The 23,221-nt window shown below is 46.0% G+C and overlaps 1 protein-coding gene across 2 annotated transcripts in view; it reads right to left on the reverse strand.

Moving 5' to 3' along the window:
* The window catches only part of LOC134932005 (transient receptor potential cation channel subfamily M member 7-like), a 359,306-nt gene that overhangs the window by 189,905 nt on the left and 146,180 nt on the right, over positions 1 to 23,221 (reverse strand). For both annotated transcript variants that reach the window (XM_063925995.1, XM_063925996.1), the window contains exon 14: positions 1,129 to 1,281. In XM_063925995.1, the coding sequence (XP_063782065.1) occupies positions 1,129 to 1,281 (153 nt within the window). The remainder of the gene's footprint in view (positions 1 to 1,128; positions 1,282 to 23,221) is intronic.

The raw sequence follows: 23,221 nt of genomic DNA on the forward strand, positions 1-23,221 counted from the left end.
GTCCCCGGCACTATAAGGGATTTTTTTTCACCTTCCTGGAGGCAGATGAAAAAAATCCCTGATAAATTACTCGTTTTCGCGATCATGGTCACAAAAACAAATGGATCTGGGAACTTATCTGGATCTTGTGTGTTTTTGCACAAGAACAGCGGGGGGTTTTCGGGCAAAAAACACAGGCCGCAATTGAATTGCCCCCCCCCCCAAAAAAAAAGTCAGGCAAAACATCACGGTAAAACCCAGCTTTTTTTGCCCAAACATTTTTCGGGCACAATTGAATTCCCCCATAGTGTTATCTAAGAGGCAGACTAGATGAGCCGAGTGGCTCTTATCTGCTGTCAAATTCTATGTTTCTATGGGGGTCATTCCGAGTTGATCGCTCGATAGCAATTTTTTGCAGCGCTGCGATCAGGTTAAATCTCGGCAAAACTGTGCATGCGTATGCACCACAATGTGCAGGCGCGTTGTACGGGTACAAAGAGGATAGGTGCTGGGCGATTGATTTAACGAAGAATCGCAAGGTGATTGACAGAAAGAGGGTGTTCATGGGTGTCAACTGACCGTTTTCTGGGAGTGTTTGGAAAAACGCAGGCGTGTCCAAGCGTTTGCAGGGCTTATATCTGACGTCAATTCCGGGACCGGACAGGCTGAAGTGATCGCAGCGGCTGAGTAAATCCAGAGTTACTCAGAAACTGCAAAAAACTTTTTTGTGCCATTGGCTGCAACAGCGTTCGCACACTTCCAAAGCGAAAATACACTCCCCATAGGCGGCGACTATCTGATCACAGCGCTGCAAAAAGTTGCTAGTAAGCGATAACCTCGGAATGACCACCTACGTTACATCAGTCTTTGACAGAGATGTGCATTTGTAGCACACATGCCAATCTGTTTAATAAACTACACATGCACAAAGGTAACACATGTAACAAAAACAGGCTCTGCAGCTGATTGGATACTCATCTTTCCTGGCAATGACTAATTGGTATTTATGAGGTTTTCCTTTCTATTGGGCAGTCCATGGCCCTTACAAACTATTGGTATGGGGTCCACAAATGTCTAGTTATGCCTCTGACCTACACAGTTTTCTAGACCACAGAAATATATTAGGAAAGCCCAATTTCATAATCTTACCAGAGTTACCCCTTCTTCCGAGTACTTCACCTGCCATGGTTCATTCCATATCATTTCATGAGCATCCTGAGACACTGGAATGTGGGACATTCGTGCTTTGGTTTTGTATTCCAACAGTGGTATTATTGGTGGCAACAAAATACCTAATATCACCTGAAAATGTAAACGTGTCATTTTAAATAAAAGAGAATTACTGATCATTAATGATGAATGATAAATTAGGTTAAATCACACTTTCTTTCTCATACTTCCTAGCAGTCACTTTACACCGGGAGCTGTGGCCACCTCCACTGTACTCAGTAAACCTACCATGACCTTACCTGTCTGTGCTGATAGACCTAGTCATGGCCCCAGGGGTGCAGCAAGGGTGGCTTTGGTGGAGTGGAGCTCCCGGCATCAGAAAAGTTAGAAGGTGCACTGCTGCCTGCTCCCCCTCTCTCCATCATACCGCAGGCCACTGTACAGGCATCCGCAGAGCAGGAGAAGCAGAGGGATGCACACTGACTCAGACTCGGAGACTAGGTAGAGAAAAGGGCAGGCCAGAGGTGACAGCAGAAGACACTGACAGCCAGCACATGCCGGAGCTCTGCTGCCCTCTTTATAAGTCTCACTGCCTGCTTGTACTGTAGCTTTGCAGCAGACTTACTTCTGTCCTGCTGAACCACTCTCTGTCCCACCTGCTGCAGCACCTCTTTCTGCCCCAGATGTCGCAGCACCTCTCTTTTCTCTGGCTGCTGCAGCACCTCTTTCTGCTGTGGCTGCTGCAGCACCCCTCTCTTTCCCCCGGCTGCTATAGCACCTCTCTCTGCTCCAGCTGCTGCAGTACATCTCTCTGCATTAGAAACTGCAGAGTAACATGTATAAGCAGCTCTACTGTGTTGTAACGTGTATAAAAGGCTCTACTGTGGTGTAACATATATAATTGGCTCTACTGTGTGGCGCAAAGTGTGTGGTGTAATATGAATAACAGACATTACTGTGTGGTGTAATGTGAATAACGGACAATCCTGTGTAATCTGAATTGGTACTATATGTGGCCACGCCTCTTACCCAAGAAGCCATGCCTTCGGCACCCACTGTCCCAATTTTATACATGGGGGTGCCCTTGCTCCAAGCACCATGGCACCTAGCTACATCTGCATGGCCCCACCAAATGGCCCACACTGTCAGGTCATGAACCCACAGGGATGAGTATTGTGACATGTTGACAATCCAAAAATTGACTGGTGGGTTTATTGGCTCCCGACAAAAAGAAAAGAATAACTCTAGAGTGTATGTGTGTGCATGTAAAAGGGCATGTGTTTAGGGTTGACTAGATGGGATCTTATCTGCCGTCACATTCTATGTTTCTGTGTTGTGGATATATGAAGGGGATGCAATCAATTTGCCAACAGCCAACAATGCCGACAGCTGAAATCCCGATGCACAGGAGCTATTCCCAGTCGTGGGTGTGAGAATAGAACCTGTGGTGAGCGCAGTAAGCCACCAAGCCTGCAAGGGGACCCTTAGAGCTCGCCCCGCTGCATGCATTCTGGTGGGTGGAATACCACTGTCGGGATCTTGACAGCTGGCATCCCGCCCGTCAGTAACTAGTTTGTAACCCATATGAAGCTACAGGGTGAAGTGTGGTGTTCTACAGGTGACAAAGATAGCATGAGGACATGTAAGGATACAGTTGCTCATGATCATTTAGCTGTAAGATGTTATCAGGGCCGAAACTAGGATTTTCATCACCCGTGGCAAGGCAGTAATTTGCCCCCCCCCCCCCCCCCCCACAATAAATAAATAAATAAATAATTATATATATATATATATATATATATATATACCAGATTATCTTCAAGACCCTGCTGAGGGTCTCAAATAGAGGGCACTCACCAATCGCTTTCCAAAGATAAAAAGTTTTATTTAGACCATTGAAGTCATCACATACATGTCGACGTTTCGGCTTCGCAGAGCCTTTTTCAAGACCACCACAGGAGACATCTGTTCAGCACGCCAGAGAGCAGTATACTGACATCTGCCTCCCGGGCTCCCTTATATAGCACAAACCCAATCACCTTAATGATTTAGAATCAGAATCAGCTTTATTGGCCAGGTATACTTACGTATACTAGGAATTTGTCTTCGGTTTGCTATACAACAGCCAAGTAGGTAACAGGTAAGCAGGTGTGTGTGTGTGTGTGTGTGTGTGTGTGTGTGTGGGGGCAAGTAAAGTTACACAGATAGGTATACCGTAGGGACACAAGTGAGTTACATGTACGTCTAGTCAGTCAATGTTCAGGAGTTCAGCAGGCGGACAGCTTGGGGAAAGAAACTTTTGAGGCTTCTGGTGGATCTGGCGGGGACAGCCCTGTAACGCCTGCCTGAAGGAAGCAAGTTAAACATGCTGTGGCCGGGGTGTAGCTGGTCTTTTACTATCTTCATTGCCCGCTTTTTAGCTCTGGACAAGTACAGGTCCTGGACTGAGGGAAGGTCGGCCCCGATGATCTTCTCTGCGGTTCTGACCACCTTTTGGAGCCTGCATCTGTCCCTCGCGCTGGCGGAGCTGTACCATACGAGTATCGAGGAGCACAGTACCGACTCCACAATCGCGGAGTAGAAGAGGAGCAGGAGCTTCTGTGGGATGTTGAACTTCCTTAGTTGCCTGAGGAAGAACAACCTCTGCTGCGCTTTCCCAACAGTGGCGTCAGTGTTGGACCCCCATTTAAGGTCCCTGGAGATTGTGGTCCCTAGAAACTTGAAGGAGTCCACTAGCGATACCACACTGTCAGCAATCGTTAGCGGAGGTGCACTAGATGACTTCTTCCTGAAGTCCACTATCATCTCGACAGTTTTGAGGGGGTTGAGGTCAAGGTTGTTGTGGATGCACCACTGGGCCAGCCGGTCTACTTCCCGTCTATAGGCCGATTCGTCCCCATCCTTGATGAGGCCGATGACGGTGGTGTCATCGGCGAATTTGATGATCCTTACTGATTGCGCCTCTGAGGTACAGTCATTTGTGTACAGGGAGAAGAGCAGGGGTGAGAGGACACAGCCCTGAGGGGCCCCTGTACTGATGGACCGCGCTTGAGAGGTGAATTCCCCAGCTTTCACCACCTGTGTCCTATCTGTCAGGAAGTCTATTATCCAGGAACAGGTAGCTTCTGGGACCCCTAGGCGAAGTAATTTGGGGTGGAGGATGCTGGGGACGATTGTATTGAAGGCCGAGCTGAAATCGACAAACAGGACCCTCGCGTAGGTACCGGGAATGTCTAGGTGCTGTAGAATGTAGTGCAGGCCCAGGTTGACTGCATCCTCGACACACCGATTCGAGCGATAGGCGAACTGCAGGGGGTCCAGTTGGGGGCCAGTCACAGTTTTCAGGTGATTCAAAACCAGACGCTCGAACGTTTTCATGACCACAGACGTCAGTGCTATCGGCCTGTAGTCGTTCAGGTTCGTGATAGTGGGTTTCTTGGGGACCGGGACTATAGTAGACCTTTTGAGGCAGGAAGGGACTTTCTGTAGCTCCAGCGATTTATTGAAGATCTTGGTGAATATGGGGGCGAGCTGACCCGCACATGCTCTTAGGGCAGATGGTGACACTCCGTCAGGACCCGGAGCTTTCCTGGTTTTGGTCCTTTTGAACAATGCCTCCACCTCTTCTTGGGTGACTTGCAGTGCCTGGGGTTGGCCGTCGGTGTTCGGGGCATCGTAGAGGTGATTGTTTGGGTTGCAGGGGACTTCTTTTGCGAACCTGCAATAAAAGTGGTTCAGTTCATCTGCAAGGTCTTGGTGCATGGCGGTGGACTTTGATGTTTTCCTATAGTTGGTTATGGATTGCATTCCTTTCTATACAGATACGGGGTCATTGGTGGAGAGATCGTTTGTCAGCTTGTCCAAGAACCGCTTTTTTGCTAGCCTGATTCCTTTAGTCAGAGAGTTCCTAGTACGGTTGTATAGTGCTCTGTCACCGCTGCTATAGGCCTCCTCTTTGGCTCGACGAAGTTGCCTGAGCTGGGCATTGAACCAGGGCTTGTTGTTGTTGTAAATGCGGTAAGTCTTGGTAGGTACACACATGTCCTCACAGTAGCTGATGTAGGATGTGACAGTGTCTGTCAAGTCATTCAGGTCGGTTGCCGAGGCTTCAAAGACCCCCCATTCCGTGCAGTCAAAGCAGGCCTGGAGCTTCATCTTGGCCTCATTGGTCCATTTCTTGACAGTCTTAACGACAGGCTTAACTGCTCTCAGCTTCTGTGTATAGGTAGGGAGTAGGTGGACGAGGCAGTGGTCAGATAGGCCGAGTGCAGCACGCGGGATAGACCGGAAGGCAGACTTGAGGGTAGTGTAGCAGTGATCAAGGGTGCGCCCTTCCCTAGTGGGACACGTGACTTGTTGTTTGTACTTAGGTAGCTCCTTGCTCAGGTTAGTTCTGTTGAAGTCACCCAGTACTATAAGCAGAGAGTCTGGGTGTTTTTGTTCTATGTCGGATATACATATGGCCAGGTGGTGCAGGGCTTCGTTCGCGCAGGCGAGGGGGGGGATGTACACTCCCACAAGGACAATTGAGGCAAATTCCCGGGGGGAATAGAAGGGGTTGCAGTTGATACTCAGCATCTCCAGGTGAGGGCTGCATGATTTGCCTATGATCGTGACATTGGTGCACCATCCGTCGTTGATGTAGAAGCAGATGCCACCACCCTTAGTTTTTCCTGAGAGAACCTTGGAGCGATCGGCCCTGAAGAGACTGAAGCCCGGCAGAGACATCGGGTTGTCCGCAATATGGTCGTCCAGCCACGTCTCCGTAAAGCAGAGGATAGATGACCCTGTAATGTCTGACCCTGCGCTGCCCAGAAGGAGGGACAATTCGTCGAACTTGTTTGCCAGTGAGCGCACATTCGAAAGCAGGATCGCGGGTAGTGCAGACCGGTGCCCTCGCCGCCGCCACCTCACTAGGGCGCCTGCGCGACAGCCTCTCCTCTGAGTCCAGGTCCTTCTACTAGGGCCGACATGAGGGCCTCCGTCATTCTCTTTCCGGGGCCGGTGATCCATCCGCCAGTCGCCACCTGGGCTGCGGGGGGGTGCGGCCGCTCGGTCATCCACTTCGGTGTCCACAACGTCTGCATCCTTGCCACACAGGGCAGCAAGGGCAGCGAGGGCTGCAAGGGCCGCTGATCTGCCCGTCGACGGGCCCGAACGTGTGGTAAGCACCTCGGGAGCGCTCCAACTAAGGAGGGCTTCCCTGCTGTATTTGGTCACCGGTGGGGTAAACAAGGGCAAGGGAAAACAAGGGGAAACAGGTATTTTGGCTGAGCTGCGTAGCTCCGAGGCAGCCATCTGCGGCGCCATCTTAGATTGTAATCGCAATAATCGTTGTTGCTGTAACCTATTGCTGCTCCTTAATACAATGGGTATATTTGAAACAAGTGATACTGTAAATAAAATAACTGCTTTTTCTGTTGCTGATTTAGTCAAAAGCAGGCTTGTGGAGAGGTGTTAGAATCCAATTCATGTTGTGTAGGTGTGAAAGATCTCAGTGTGAGAGGCCTTTGAAGTAAATTTCTTGTGGGGGGTAGTGATAACATGTGTCCTTTGGAATGGCTCCTGCAAATTGAAGTGAGCAGTGACCCTTCAGTGATTCAGAGCCTGAATATACTGTATATTAGTTGATTAATGCAAGAAGTCAGTTATTTTTTGCTCAGAGAACAGAGGTGAATGATGTCTAAGTGAGGGGCTGGATGGAGCCAAATATAGGTTGTAGTTCACAGTACCTTGTCTGGGATGTCCAATGCAGAGCACAGTAAATTCCAAACTGAAGGACTTCTAAGTGGAGAGTTGCAGAGGTTTCAATCTAGTGTGTATCTCAGCGCAGGAATGCAATCCGTTGGTTTTGATCAGATGTCCGCGTAGAGTAGAACAAGTTAAAGGTAAGTCCTTGGATATTTACGATGATTTATGGGTCAGTTGTGGTGAATTTCAGCTGTTTTATGGAGATGATCAGGAGCATGCAAAAGGTGATGCAGCCATCCTGGTGTTACATTGTATTTAATTACCTGATTGCCTAGAGCAGCCCTGTCCCAGTGTTCCATATAATCACTGGAGCAGGTAACCAATTAGGACATAAATAACAACCGATACTGATGTACTGCAATACAGGGCTTTATTAAATACCTGTACTGGAAAGACCGACATATCACATACTTACAGCACTGTGTTTAATGTGTAAAACTCGCGGTATGACCGGAAGCGCATCATATGCGCTCCTCTGTTCACCGCTGTGCGTTCCACTGACATCGACCGGAAGCGCGTCATATGCGCTCAACCGGTAAGCACTGTGCGTTCCATCAGTACTTCCACCTAGGCACAAATCGTGTGTCTCATAGGGGAAAAACGAACATAGTCATCATCTCCATATTTTAAGCTAATGGTTATACTCATAAATCATAGTCTGACACATTGGACCCGCCATCACATAGGCTGCGGTCTCATAGACTAACTATATATAGGAGCCCGGAAGACAATGCACACATAGTCCCTTTAGAAGTATATACATACAAATATACCAGTGCATCAGAAAACCTGTCATGCTGATGCACAATGGTAAATACCTACATAGAAGAAAAAAAACAACAAACAAAGGTTTAAATTGCATAGAGAAAAGAGTATTACTATTTCTAAATATTCAATTATTTAAAATAGACACTTCTTGCTAAGACTATATCAGGATCGAAAACGATCCCCGTCTAATGTATGAAGATCTTTAGTGGATTATTTTTATTGAGTCCACGAGGTGTGATGGTGTCCAGTCTGTATATCCATTATGACTCAAGTTTTTTTAACGCTAGGACCCTATCACAACCTCTTGTTAATTCCGGTACCTGATCGATGATCATACACCGCAGAGTTGAAACCTGATGATTATGGAGAAGAAAATGTTTGGCAACAGGTTTATCAGTAGTATTTGTCTGGATCGCAGCTCTGATTGAATAACGGTGGTTTGCCATTCTATCCCTGAATGGTCTACTCGTCATACCCGTGTAGTAGAGACCACATGGGCATATTATCACATAGATGACGAAGGCACTTATACAGGATAGGTTATAACGGATACGAATTTTCGTACCGTTATGTGGGTGCCGGAATTCCTTACCACTCAACATCGAATTACAGGTGGTACAGCCTTTGCACTTGAAACAACCCGTCCTGCCAGACCTTAGCCAGTGCGTTGGTGGTGGGGGAGGTGGGGGGGTGCTGCGGGTGGGGTGGAGGGTGTAGCGGGGGGAGAGGTTGGTATAGGGGTGGGGGTGGTGCGGGTGGGGGAGGGGCATGGGGTTTTGCGGGGTGTGGGTGTTACGGGTGGGGGAGGGGGCGGGAGTGCAGCGGGTGGGGGAGGGGTGTGTGCTGCGGTTGGGGGAGGGGTGCTGCGGGTGGGGGAGGGGGGGGAATGCCGCGGGTGGGGGAGGGGGTGGGAGTGCCGCGGGTGGGGGAGGGGTGTGTGCGGGGGGTGGGGGCGGGAATGGCGTGGGTGGGGGAGGGGTGCCGCGGCTGGGGGAGGGGTGCATGATGCGGGTGGGGGAGGGGTGCATGGCGCGGGTGGGGGAGGGGTGCGTGTTGCGGGTTGGGGATGGGTGCGTGCCGCGGGTGGGGTGCCGCGGGTGGGGGAGGGGTGCGTGACGCGGGTAGGGGAGGGGTGCGTGCTGCGGGTGGGGGAGGGGTGTGTGTCGCGGGTGGGAAAGGGGTGCCTGCCGCGGGTGGGGGAGGGGTTCCGCGGGTGGGGGAGGGGTGCGTGTCGCGGGTGGGGGAGGGGTGCGTTCCGCGGGTGGGGGAGGGGTGCCGCGGATGGGGGAGGGGTGCGTGCCGCGGGTGGGGGAGGGGTGCATGCCACGGGTGGGGGAGGGGTGTGTGCCGCGGGTGGGGAGGGGTGCCGCGGGTGAAGGAGGGGTGCGTGTCGCGGGTGGGGGAGGGGTGCGTGCCATGGGTGGGGGAGGGGGCGGGAGTGCCGCGGGTTGGGTGGATGCCGCGGGTGGGAGGGTGCGGGATGCCGTGGGCCGTGTGCCGTGGTTGGGTGGGGTGGATTCTGTGGTTGGCGCGGGCCGTGTGCGGCGGGTGGAGGTGGTGGGTGGTGTGTGTGCCGCGGGTGCGGCTGTCAGCGTTGGTTCTCCTCCACACTGTGCGGCAGGCAGCGGTGAGAGCGCCGCTTACAGTCCTCGGCTGCAGTGTCACCACCAGGTGCAGCAGGGAGTGTACGGGGAAGGGGGAGAGAGGGGAAGGGGCGGAGATGGGGAGGGGACTGGGCGGGGATGGGTGGACAGAGGGAGGGGACTGTTCCTGCCCTGCATCCAGCCGCCCAGATCTGTGCCTGTGACTCCGCCCAGCGTTACGGGCACAGAGTCACAGACTAAGGCAAATATATAGGAGATGTATATACTTCTAAAGGGACTATGGGGGTCATTCCGAGTTGTTTGCTCGCAAGCGGATTTTAGCAGATTTGCTCACGCTAAGCCGCCGCCTACTGGGAGTGAATCTTAGCATCTTAAAATTGCGAACGATGTATTCGCAATATTGCGATTACACACCTCGTAGCAGTTTCTGAGTAGCTTCAGACTTACTCGGCATCTGCGATCAGTTCAGTGCTTGTCGTTCCTGGTTTGACGTCACAAACACACCCAGCGTTCGCCCAGACACTCCTCCGTTTCTCCGGCAACTCCTGCGTTTTTTCCGGAAACGGTAGCGTTTTTTCCCACACGCCCATAAAACGGCCTGTTTCCACCCAGTAACACCCATTTCCTGTCAATCACATTACGATCGCCAGAACGATGAAAAAGCCGTGAGTAAAATTCCTAACTGCATAGCAAATTTACTTGGCGCAGTCGCAGTGCGAACATTGCGCATGCGCATTAAGCGGAAAATCGCTGCGATGCGAAGATTTTTAAGGAGCGAACAACTCGGAATGACCCCCTATGTGTGCATTGTCTTCCGGGCTCCTATATATAGTTAGTCTATGAGACCGCAGCCTATGTGATGGCAGGTCTAATGTGTCAGACTATGATTTATGAGTATAACCATTAGCTTAAAATATGGAGATGATGACTATGTTCATTTTTCCCCTATGAGACACACGATTTGTGCCTAGGTGGAAGTACTGATGGAACGCACAGTGCTTACCGGTTGAGCGCATATGACGCACTTCCGGTCGATGTCAGTGGAACGCACAGCGGTGAACAGAGGAGCGCATATGATGCGCTTCCGGTCATACCGCGAGTTTTACACATTAAACACAGTGCTGTAAGTATGTGATATGTCGGTCTTTCCAGTACAGGTATTTAATAAAGCCCTGTATTGCAGTACATCAGTATCGGTTGTTATTTATGTCCTAATTGGTTACCTGCTCCAGTGATTATATGGAACACTGGGACAGGGCTGCTCTAGGCAATCAGGTAATTAAATCATTAAGGTGATTGGGTTTGTGTTATATAAGGGAGCCCGGGAGGCAGATGTCAGTTTACTGCTCTCTGGCGTGCTGAACAGATGTCTCCTGTGGTGGTTTTGAAAAAGGCTCTGCGAAGCCGAAACGTCGACATGTATGTGATGACTTCAATGGTCTAAATAAAACTTTTTATCTTTGGAAAGTGATTGGTGAGTGCCCTCTATTTGAGACCCTCAGCAGGGTCTTGAAGATAATCTGGTTTATGTGGAAGTCTATACAGGCCTCCTTGTGGAGCACCCCACTGATGACTGTGATATAGCTGTGAGTGCGGACTTATACAATGCAATATATATATATATATATATATATATATATAAATAACAATAAAAAAACAAGCAAACCCTGTCAGATTGTCAAACATTAAAAAAAAAAAAAAAGGGGGGGATACTATTGGACAATGGGGGTCATTCTGACCCGTTCGCACGCAGCGGTTTATCGCTGCGGTGCAAACAGGTGTGGAATGCGCGGCGGCCGCAGTGCGCATGCGCAACGTTGCCCGGCTACAGGGGTCGCCGGGTTACGCCGCATCTAAAGAAGAAAGCGGTCGCAGCATGGACCGCAAAGAAGATTGACAGGAAAAAGGCGTTCCAGGGCGGATCCGGATCATTTGGAGCCGTTTTCGGGGAGTGGTGAGTAAAACGCAGGCGTGTCCAGGAGAACGGGGGGCGGAGGAGTGACGTCAATGCCGGGTTCATCATCGCTGGATCCATCGCACAGGGTAAGTAGGTATAGGCCTAGTCTAGTTTTGCTTGAAATTTTATTTAGCTTAGCAGGGCTGCACAAGCGATCGCAGCCCTGCTAAGCTAAAATACACTCCCCCATAGGCGTGTGCTAGTTGATCGCAGCAGCAGCAAAAAGTTGCTGGCTGCGATCAACTTGGAATGACCACCAATATTCCTCTATGTGCCCCAAATGCCCTAAGCGTCACATGCCCCTCAGCAGCGTGTTCCACTACATGCCCCCCTGTGTATCCCCATATATTGCACTATGGGGGTCATTCCGAGTTGATCGCTAGCTGCATTCGTTCGCTGTGCAGCGATGAGGCAAAAAAAGGCAATTCTGTGCATGTGTATGTGGCGCAATGCGCACGCGTGGCGTAATATTACAACAAACTATGTAGTTTCACACAGGATCTAGCGAAGTTTTCAGTCGCACTGCTGGCCGCAGAGTGATTGACATGAAGTGGGCGTTTCTGGGTGTCAACTGACCGTTTTCAGGGAGTGTTAAAAAAAAATGCAGGCGTGCCAGGAAAAACGCAGGCGTGGCTGGGCGAACGCAGGGCGTGTTTGTGACGTCAAAACAGGAACTGAACAGTCTGAAGTCATCGCAAACGCTGAGTAGGTATTGAGCTACTCTAAAACTGCACAAAAAATGTTGCCGCCGCTCTGCGATCCTTTCGTTCGCACTTCTGCTAAGCTAAAATACACTCACAGTGGGAGGCGGCATAGCGTTTGCACGGCTGCTAAAAACTACTAGCGAGTGAACAACTCGGAATGACCACCTATATCACAACACTTCATCACTGCACTACATTCCCCTATCCACTGCACTACATCACTATATTATATCCCCTACGCGCTGAACTACATCACTACATGACCCTATACACTGCAATACATACCCTATATGCTACACTACATCACTACACTACATCCCCTTATATGCTACACCACTTCAGTGCACTACATGCCCCTATATACTGCAGTACATTACTACACTGAATACCCTATATGGTACACTACATCACTACACTACATCCAGGGCCGGTGCAAGGTTTCTAAACACCTTAGGCAAAATTTGAGCTTTCTGCCCCCCTGAAGAGATGGATGAACCCGGTGACACAGGACATGGGCACATGAGGGGCAACATGGGGACATGAGGTGGGTAGGAGGGGATGAAGGGACACAGGACATGGGGATAAGAGGGGGTGTGACACAGGACCTGGGCACATGAGGGAGAGGAGGTTACACAGGACCTGGGGACATGGTGGGAGGTGTCACAGGACAAGTACAGTACTAATGAGGTGGAGGAGATGACACAGGACCTGCGGACATGAGGGTAGAGAGAGGGAGTGGAGGGACACAGGACCTTGAGACATGAGGGGGACAAAACAGGATTTGGGGGGGTGACACAAGCACTGAGGACATGAGGGGGAAGGGGTGACACAGTACCTGGGAACCTGAGTGGGAGGGGGTGGCACAGGACATGGGCACAAGATGGTGGAAAAGGGAAGGAGGGAGACAGGACCTAGGGACTTCAGGGGGGAGGTGGGACATAGGACCTGGGGACATGGGGGAGGTGACACAGGACATGTACAGTACACGAGGGGGAAAGGGTGACACAGGACACTGGGCACAAGACGGGGGAAGAGTGAGGAGGGACAATGGACCTAGGGACATCGGGGTGGAAAGAGGTACATAGGACCTAGGGACATTGGGAGGGGGGGGAGAGGTACATAGGACCTAGGGACATTGGGAGGGGGGGGAGAGGTACATAGGACCTAGGGACATCGGGGGGGGGAGAGGTACATAGGACCTAGGACATCAGGGGGTGGAAGAGGTACATAGGACCTAGGGACATCAGGGGGGGAAGTGGTACATAGGACCTATGGTCATCAGGGGTGGGGGATGGGTACATAGGACATAGGGACATCGGGGGGGAGGTACATAGGAAGAGTTGTGGTGGTGTGGACTAGATGGCGCTATCGCTCAAGCGGTGATGGTGAATATGAGAGTGCTCAAAAAAATACTTAGCTGTGCCGTCTCCGGACGGAAAGTCAAGGGTGTTCAATGTTCAACTTGTGATAGAGAGCTCAACCGTGTTCAAAAAATAGGAAAATGAAACAGAAGTATACAATGTGTAGTATTGTCGCGTGAAACAAAATGAGGCAATAAAGTAGTCTACGGTTTTTGCCGATAGGCTAGTAGGCTTCACTAGGCAATGTGAATGGTCAGAGAATTGGTGATCTTTTTAAACCAACAAATTGAGACAGTGTTCTCATATAAACACACCTGACTTACAAAAAGACAGGTGTTGACATGCCCATAAAGGTATCTTTTCAAGATGTGACGTGCTCTTTATCAATTGGTGGTTGAAGACCAGGATCTAAATGGTATCTGCTATTGTGAGAGAGGGGCGTACCTAACACTGACGTGAGGGAAGGTCGATATCCTCATATAGCGGTTTCTTTCAAGGACATCGTTCCAAAGGGGTTATCATGGTGGTTAAATATCCGATGCTGGAATACTCGACCATATATGAAATGTGAAACAGAAGTACACAATGTGTAGTATATTCAAAAAACATGTGGTATCTTAGCCACTGTTTATAGGCGTACCTAATTTCAAAATTATCAGTATCTTTCTATGCTGGTAGTGAAACCATAGAATTCCTAAAAACACACCTGACTTACATAGAGACAGGTGTCTGGACGCCCATAACAGTATCTTTCAAGAGATATGGGGTTCTCTATCAGTCAGTGGCGGGTAGCCAAACTTAAAATAGTGAGGGAGGCGTACCTAACACTCACGTGCAAAACGGTTAGTGTCCTCATATAGCGGTTTCTTTCAAGGACCTCGATCCAGGAGTAGTAAAAAGTAACATTTATTCAAAGTACATAACATAAAAAACAGGCTGATCTTAGCGTAAGAGTCCGGCTCTGATGGAAGTGAGAACCGTCTTGGAACAATAAGTGGCCAACTTAGGGGTTCCAAAAAAAAAATATTTCTGACAAGGTCCTACCTTCCTTCAGAGTCCAATAGACAGGTCCGCTGTTGAAGAGCCCCCTCTAAGCCAACACATTTCGAGTCAGGAGACTCTTTTTCAAGGCATGATGGTCCAAACAAACAGGTTCCCCTATTTATAGCAAGACATAGTGACATCACTTCTGGTCACATGACCGGAACTGGATGCTGAGAGTTCAGAAATTAAAAGAATTAATAAAATTAATAAAAAGTTCTTCTTACTGTTTAGGATGTATGTTATCGTATAAAACGCTCCATTATTGACATAAAACAATGCTCATTTGGGATTATACCAGTAAAAATAAGGATCGACTCCCCCTATGGGTTGTGGGACATGTAGTAAAAAATGGGAGTAATTCAGGAAAAGGACGTCCGTGACCGGAAGCCGCTAGGCTTCCTGGGTAATGTAGTCTATGTATCCATAGGAAGTGGCGCTATTTGCGGCCAGAAAGCTTTGTTACTGACATAGAACAAAGCTTATTTCAATAGTCACATTTATAAACTAAAGTGAACTTTCACTGGGGATTATTGAAAACAAAAGTAATTGCTAAAAAGAGAGGCCGGCCGCGGCCGGAAGCCGCTCGCCTCCTTGGTGATGTAGTCTGTTGCCCATCCAGGAAGTCGCGCTGTCCGTGGCCAGGGCGGAAGTCCATTTCAGATGCATCTTATTCCCGGAAGTGCCAGCTGCGGCGGAAGTGCCGCTATACTTCTGGGTAATGTAGTTCCCAGTTCTTATGTGTCCATAGCTGTTGAAGCAAAAGTAAAAGTGCCGCTTTGATTCTGGGTGTTGTAGTTCCTTGGTGTAATAAACAGTCACAGCAGGATTAAAGAGTTGATGCTTGCAAAGGTCGTTTTTTTATATAAAAGTTGCGGAGGAAACAACCACAGTTAGTGGTGCTCATTGCTTGATTACTAAAAGAGTTAACAGAAATAATAGTGAATTACATTCTTATTGCTGGTTTTTTGGATATAAATGTTAAGTAAAGAGAAGATAAATTGGAGGGCAATTAAACATGGAAGGCAAGGCAAATTTCACTTGTTAGATAAGTGTTGAGGAATAAGAAGTGACCCAAGTGATAGTAACATGCATTTTAAAAGGATTTAACTTTTAAAGGGCCAGTGTGTAAGAAAACATACTGTGCTTAGAAAATGAAATTAAACACAACTTTACAAAATGGAACATGCTGTTTTTAAGGTGAACCTCTATCACACAGGTTCTCAAACTCGGTCCTCAGGACCCCACACAGTGCATGTTTTGCAGGTCTCCTCATAGAAGCACAATTGAAATAATGAGCTCCACATGTGGACCTTTAAAAATGTGTCAATGAGTAATTAATACACCTGTGCACCTGCTGGGTTACCTGCAAAACATGCACTGTGTGGGGTCCTGAGGACCGAGTTTGAGAACCTCTGCTCTATCAGAAAAATATTCATTTTCCATGATCTTAAATGTAGTGGAACAAATAAAGGTGACATATAACGATATAGGTATTATTGGTATTTTTTCACTAAAATTGTAGTATTTTCGTTAAAGGAACCACTTCAATTCAAAATCATGGTTCAGTCCGCCTGGAGTAAGAGTATTGAGTAGAAAGATGGTTTTCATTTCCGACATCGCAAGGTTTTTCTCTGTGTTCTTGTCCTTCCATGTGGCTTTGATGTGTTTGATTCCAATGAATTTTTTTATATGTTGGGTGGAGCAACCATGTTTGGTTTTAAAATGATTGGAGAGATGATGGGTCTCTATTCCCTTTTTGACATTCCTCAAATGTTCTTCTATTCTGATCTTTAAGGGTCTAGTGCAGGCTTTTTCAACCAGTGTGCCGTGGCACACTAGTGTGCCGCGACCAGTTGCAAGGTGTGCCGCGGAGCCAGAGCAGTGTCCTGCACCTTCAGAGTGAACTGTTGGCCCGGGCTCTTTTTAGAGGATCAGTCATGCTCCGGCCGTGACCTATGACTTGAAGACGCAGCGGTGTGATATCATAGGTCACTGCTGCCGCGTCTACCACCCAGCCAGCCCACTTGCCTGCTTACACATCTTCCAGTTCCCGCCTGCATACACAGCTTTCCTTGACAACCCACATCCACACCTGCCCAACCGCCCCCTGCTCAGTATTTGCAGCACTCCACTATGAACGCCTGCAACCGAGGGACAGGGAGGAGGACAGCTGACCGGTAGGGGCTAATATTTGTTATTTTATTTCTCCTGTGGGGAACAATAAGATTTATGTGGGGAGAATAAGGATTTATATGGATTTATGGGGGGAACAATGTGAATAATTAATGTGGGGAGCAATACGATTTATGTGGGGAGAAATGTGATTGATTTATGTGTGAGCAACATGATTTATGTGGGGAGCAACTGTGTAGGCCAATGTATGTGTGGATTTTTCTTTACTGTGAGGGCCAATGTGTGTTTTTTGTTTTTTTTCTGTAGGGAACTGATGGTGTGCCCTGGGAATTTTAAAATATTATTCGGTGTGCCGTGACTAAAAAAAGGTTGAAAATCACTGGTCTAGTGGTTCGTCCGATATAACAAAGTCCACAGGAGCATTCAATTAGATAAATAACATTGGCAGTGTGACATGATATAAAATCTTTGATCTTGAACTTGACGTTGTTAACTGTTACTTCACAATATTTGCTGGTGGAATCTTTGATGTTTTTACACCCAATGCATAAACCACAGCGATGGAATCCTTTAGTTCTAATAAGGTTACGGGTTGGCATTGGTAACGTGCTTCTTACCAGTTGATTCTTTAGATTCTTGGATTTTCTATAAATAAAATTAGTTTTTTTTGGGATAATGTCCGTAAGAATGGGATCTTTTGTTAAAAGATACCAATTTTTGTTGATAATTTTTTCTATTTGTTTATGTTGGCCATCATATTGGGAGATGAATGCCCACTGGAGTTTATCTGATTTCTTTTCTTTTTTCTTCTTTTCTGGTTTCTTTACAAACAAAGTTGTGCGATCTATCATTTCTACCTCACTAATGACTTGATCGAGTACTTCTTCTTTGTATCCTTTCTTGAGGAAATTCTCCTTCATTTCTAAAGATTGCTGTTTAAAGACCTTTTGGTCGCTGCAATTCCTATGAACTCTTAGAAATTGGCTTATGGACACCCCTTTTAGCCATAGGGAGTGATGTTGGCTGTCTGTCGGGATATACGTATTGACGTCTGTTGGTTTATGATAGATCATAGTGTTCAAAATGTTATTTTCCTGATAAATGGTCAAATCTAAAAAATTGATTTGTTTATTACTGGTGACCAAGGTGAATTGTAGATTTACGTCATTATCATTCAACGATTCAAAGAATTTTTCCAGATCTTCTAGTGGAGATCTCCAGAAAATGAGAACATCGTCTATAAAGCGAAACCAATGTGTGAGGGGTCCACCCCAAGGTATGCCACCATGAATGGCTCTATTCTCCCAAAAGCTCATAAATAGATTGGCATAGCTTGGGGCAAATTTCGTCCCCATTGCAGTACTGTTCTTTTGTAGAAAAAAATCACAGTTGAAGAAAAAATAATTATTCTTTAATATAAAGTTGATTGCTTCCAAGGTAAAATCCTTTCTCTCTTTTGTTAGGTCCGTCTTGTCAAGGAACCAAGTGATGGCTTCCAGTCCCTGTTCGTGTCTGATACAGGTATACAGGGATGTCACATCGGCGGAGGCCATATACATGCCTTCTTCCCACTTGATATTTTGAAGTTTCGTGATGACATCACCTGTATCTTTCAGATAGGAGGGGGTGGAAGTGACGAGAGGCTGTAGGATGGAGTCTACCAGGGAGGAGAGGTTAGATGTTAAACTCCCAGTGCCAGCAATAATGGGCCTCCCTGGGGGATCTACTAGGCTTTTATGAACTTTAGAAAGTATGTAAATGGTGGGAGTAACCGGATCTTCTATATTCACAAATTCATATTCTGTTTTTGATATACCTTGGCTTTGCTGATGTTTGTCCAAGAGTTTAAGGAATTTCTCTCTGATTGTGTTAGATGGATCACTTTTAAGCTTAGTGTATGTTTCACTATCTGCCAGCTCTGTATTGACTTCCTTAATATAATCCTCACGGTTTAGTATAGCAATACCACCGCCTTTGTCGCAAGGTTTGAAAATGATCTCTCCATCTTTGCTAAGATCCTCGATGATCTGCCTCTCCCGTTTATTGAGATTGAATCTCATCTTCGGTTTTTTAAGGTTCTTAACTTCTTCCAATACCAGTTTGGAGAAGGTCTCAATAAAGTTCCCTTTAACATGAGTGGGATAAAATTTGGACTTTTTCCTTCTTTTGCTGGAATTCTCTTCCTCCGGAGTTGCAGGGGTGCCAGATGGTTCTTCTGAAACTCCTGTCTCGGTTCTATTATCCAATTCCTTTAAGGCAAAGAATTTCCTTAGAGTAATTTTTCTAATAAACTTTTGGATATCAATATATTTTTCAAAGTCGTTATTTGCCTTAAAGGAATTGGACAATAGAACCGAGACAGGAGTTTCAGAAGAAACATCTGGCACCCCTGCAACTCCGGAGGAAGAGAATTCCAGCAAAAGAAGGAAAAAGTCCAAATTTTATCCCACTCATGTTAAAGGGAACTTTATTGAGACCTTCTCCAAACTGGTATTGGAAGAAGTTAAGAACCTTAAAAAACCTAAGATGAGATTCAATCTCAATAAACGGGAGAGGCAGATCATCGAGGATCTTAGCAAAGATGGAGAGATCATTTTCAAACCTTGCGACAAAGGCGGTGGTATTGCTATACTAAACCGTGAGGATTATATTAAGGAAGTCAATACACAGCTGGCAGATAGTGAAACATACACTAAGCTTAAAAGTGATCCATCTAACACAATCAGAGAGAAATTCCTTAAACTCTTGGACAAACATCAGCAAAGCCAAGGTATATCAAAAACAGAATATGAATTTGTGAATATAGAAGATCCGGTTACTCCCACCATTTACATACTTCCTAAAGTTCATAAAAGCCTAGTAGATCCCCCAGGGAGGCCCATTATTGCTGGCACTGGGAGTTTAACATCTAACCTCTCCTCCCTGGTAGACTCCATCCTACAGCCTCTCGTCACTTCCACCCCCTCCTATCTGAAAGATACAGGTGATGTCATCACGATACTTCAAAATATCAAGTGGGAAGAAGGCATGTATATGGCCTCCGCCGATGTGACATCCCTGTATACCTGTATCAGACACGAACAGGGACTGGAAGCCATCACTTGGTTCCTTGACAAGACGGACCTAACAAAAGAGAGAAAGGATTTTACCTTGGAAGCAATCAACTTTATATTAAAGAATAATTATTTTTTTCTTCAACAGTGATTTTTTTCTACAAAAGAACGGTACTGCAAGGGGACGAAATTTGCCCCAAGCTATGCCAATCTATTTATGAGCTTTTGGGAGAATAGAGCCATTCATGGCGGCATAGCTTGGGTGGACCCCTCACACATTGGTTTCGTTATATAGACGATGTTCTCCTTTTCTGGAGATCTCCACTAGAAGATCTGGAAAAATTCTTTGAATCGTTGAATGAAAATGACGTAAATCTACAATTCACCTTGGTCACCAGTAATAAACAAATCAATTTTTTAGATTTGACCATTTATCAGGAAAATAACATTTTGAACACTATGATCTATCATAAACCAACAGACGTCAATACGTACATCCCGACAGACAGCCAACATCACTCCCTATGGCTAAAAGGGGTGCCCAAAAGCCAATTTCTAAGAGTTCATAGGAATTGCAGCGACCAAAAGGTCTTTAAACAGCAATCTTTAGAAATGAAGGAGAATTTCCTCAAGAAAGGATACAAAGAAAAAGTACTCGATCAAGTCATTTGTGAGGTAGAAATGATAGATCGCACATCTTTGTTTGTAAAGAAACCAGAAAAGAAGAAAAAAGAAAAGAAATCAGATAAACTCCAGTGGGCATTTATCTCCCAATATGATGGCCAACATAAAAAAATAGAAAAAATTATCAACAAAAATTGGTATCTTTTAACAAAAGATCCCATTCTTACGGACATTATCCCAAAAAAAACTAATTTTATTTATAGAAAATCCAAGAATCTAAAGAATCAACTGGTAAGAAGCACGTTACCAATGCCAACCCGTAACCTTATTAGAACTAAAGGATTCCATCGCTGTGGTTTATGCATTGGGTGTAAAAACATCAAAGACTCCACCAGCAAATATTGTGAAGTAACAGTTAACAAAGTCAAGTTCAAGATCAAAGATTTTATAACATGTCACACTGCCAATGTTATTTATCTAATTGAATGCTCCTGTGGACTTTGTTATATCGGACGAACCACTAGACCCTTAAAGATCAGAATAGGAGAACATTTGAGGAATGTCAAAAAGGGAATAGAGACCCATCATCTCTCCAATCATTTTAAAACCAAACATGGTTGCTCCATATATGGTTGCTCCAACATATAAAAAAAATCATTGGAATCAAACACATCAAAGCCACATGGAAGGACAAGAACACAGAGAAAAACCTTGCGATGTCGGAAATGAAAACCATCTTTCTACTCAATACTCTTACTCCAGGCGGACTGAACCATGATTTTGAATTGAAGTGGTTCCTTTAACGAAAATACTACAATTTTAGTGAAAACATACCAATAATACCTATATCGTTATATGTCACCTTTATTTGTTCCACTACATTTAAGATCATGGAAAATGAATATTTTTCTGATAGAGGTTCACCTTAAAAACAGCATGTTCCATTTTGTAAAGCACAGCATGTTTAATTTCATTTTCTAAGCACAGTATGTTTTCTTACACACTGGCCCTTTAAAAGTTAAATCCTTTTAAAATGCATGTTACTATCACTTGGGTCACTTCTTATTCCTCAACACTTATCTAACAAGTGAAATTTGCCTTGCCTTCCATGTTTAATTGCCCTCCAATTTATCTTCTCTTTACTTAACATTTATATCCAAAAAACCAGCAATAAGAATGTAATTCACTATTATTTCTGTTAACTCTTTCAGTAATCAAGCAATGAGCACCACTAACTGTGGTTGTTTCCTCCGCAACTTTTATATAAAAAAACGACCTTTGCAAGCATCAACTCTTTAATCCTGCTGTGACTGTTTATTACACCAAGAAACTACAACACCCAGAATCAAAGCGGCTTTTTTACTTTTGCTTCAACAGCTATGGACACATAAGAACTGGGAACTACATTACCCAGAAGTATAGCGGCACTTCCGCCGCGGCTGGCACTTCCGGGAATAAGATGCATCTGAAATGGACTTCCACCCTGGCCATGGACAGCGCGACTTCCTGGATGGGCAACAGACTACATCACCCAGGAGGCGAGCGGCTTCCGGCCGCGGCCGGCCTCTCTTTATAGCAATTACTTTTGTTTTCAATAATCCCCAGTGAAAGTTCACTTTAGTTTATAAATGTGACTATTGAAATAAGCTTTGTTCTATGTCAGTAACAAAGCTTTCTGGCCGCAAATAGCGCCACTTCCTGTGGATACATAGACTACATTACCCAGGAAGCCGAGCGGCTTCCGGTCATGGACGTCCTTTTCCTGAATTACTCCCATTTTTTACTACATGTCCCACAACCCATAGGGGGAGTCGATCCTTATTTTTACTGGTATAATCCCAAATGAGCATTGTTTTATGTCAATAATGGAGCGTTTTATACGATAACATACATCCTAAACAGTAAGAAGAACTTTTTATTAATTTTATTAATTCTTTTAATTTCTGAACTCTCAGCATCCAGTTCCGGTCATGTGACCAGAAGTGATGTCACTATGTCTTGCTATAAATAGGGGAACCTGTTTGTTTGGACCCTCATGCCTTGAAAAAGAGTCTCCTGACTCGAAATGCGTTGGCTTAGAGGGGGCTCTTCAACAGCGGACCTGTCTATTGGACTCAGAAGGAAGGTAGGACCTTGTCAGAAATATTTTTTTTTTGGAACCCCTAAGTTGGCCACTTATTGTTCCAAGACGGTTCTCACTTCCATCAGAGCCGGACTCTTACGCTAAGATCAGCCTGTTTTTTATGTTATGTACTTTGAATAAATGTTACTTTTTACTACTCCTGGATCGAGGTCCTTGAAAGAAACCGCTATATGAGGACACTAACCGTTTTGCACGTGAGTGTTAGGTACGCCTCCCTCACTATTTTAAGTTTGGCTACCCGCCACTGACTGATAGAGAACCCCATATCTCATGAAAGATACTGTTATGGGCGTCCAGACACCTGTCTCTATGTAAGTCAGGTGTGTTTTTAGGAATTCTATGGTTTCACTACCAGCATAGAAAGATACTGATAATTTTGAAATTAGGTACGCCTATAAACAGTGGCTAAGATACCACATGTTGTTTGAATATACTACACATTGTGTACTTCTGTTTCACATTTCATATATGGTCGAGTATTCCAGCATCGGATATTTAACCACCATGATAACCCCTTTGGAACGATGTCCTTGAAAGAAACCGCTATATGAGGATATCGACCTTCCCTCACGTGAGTGTTAGGTACGCCCCTCTCTCACGATAGCAGATACCATTTAGATCCTGGTCTTCAACCACCAATTGATAAAGAGCACGTCACATCTTGAAAAGATACCTTTATGGGCATGTCAACACCTGTCTTTTTGTAAGTCAGGTGTGTTTATATGAGAACACTGTCTCAATTTGTTGGTTTAAAAAGATCACCAATTCTCTGACCATTCACATTGCCTAGTGAAGCCTACTAGCCTATCGGCAAAAACCGTAGACTACTTTATTGCCTCATTTTGTTTCACGCGACAATACTACACATTGTATACTTCTGTTTCATTTTCCTATTTTTTGAACACGGTTGAGCTCTCTATCAAAGATTGA

The sequence above is a fragment of the Pseudophryne corroboree genome, chromosome 6, assembly GCF_028390025.1.
Source record: "Pseudophryne corroboree isolate aPseCor3 chromosome 6, aPseCor3.hap2, whole genome shotgun sequence".
Lineage (NCBI taxonomy): Eukaryota > Metazoa > Chordata > Amphibia > Anura > Myobatrachidae > Pseudophryne > Pseudophryne corroboree.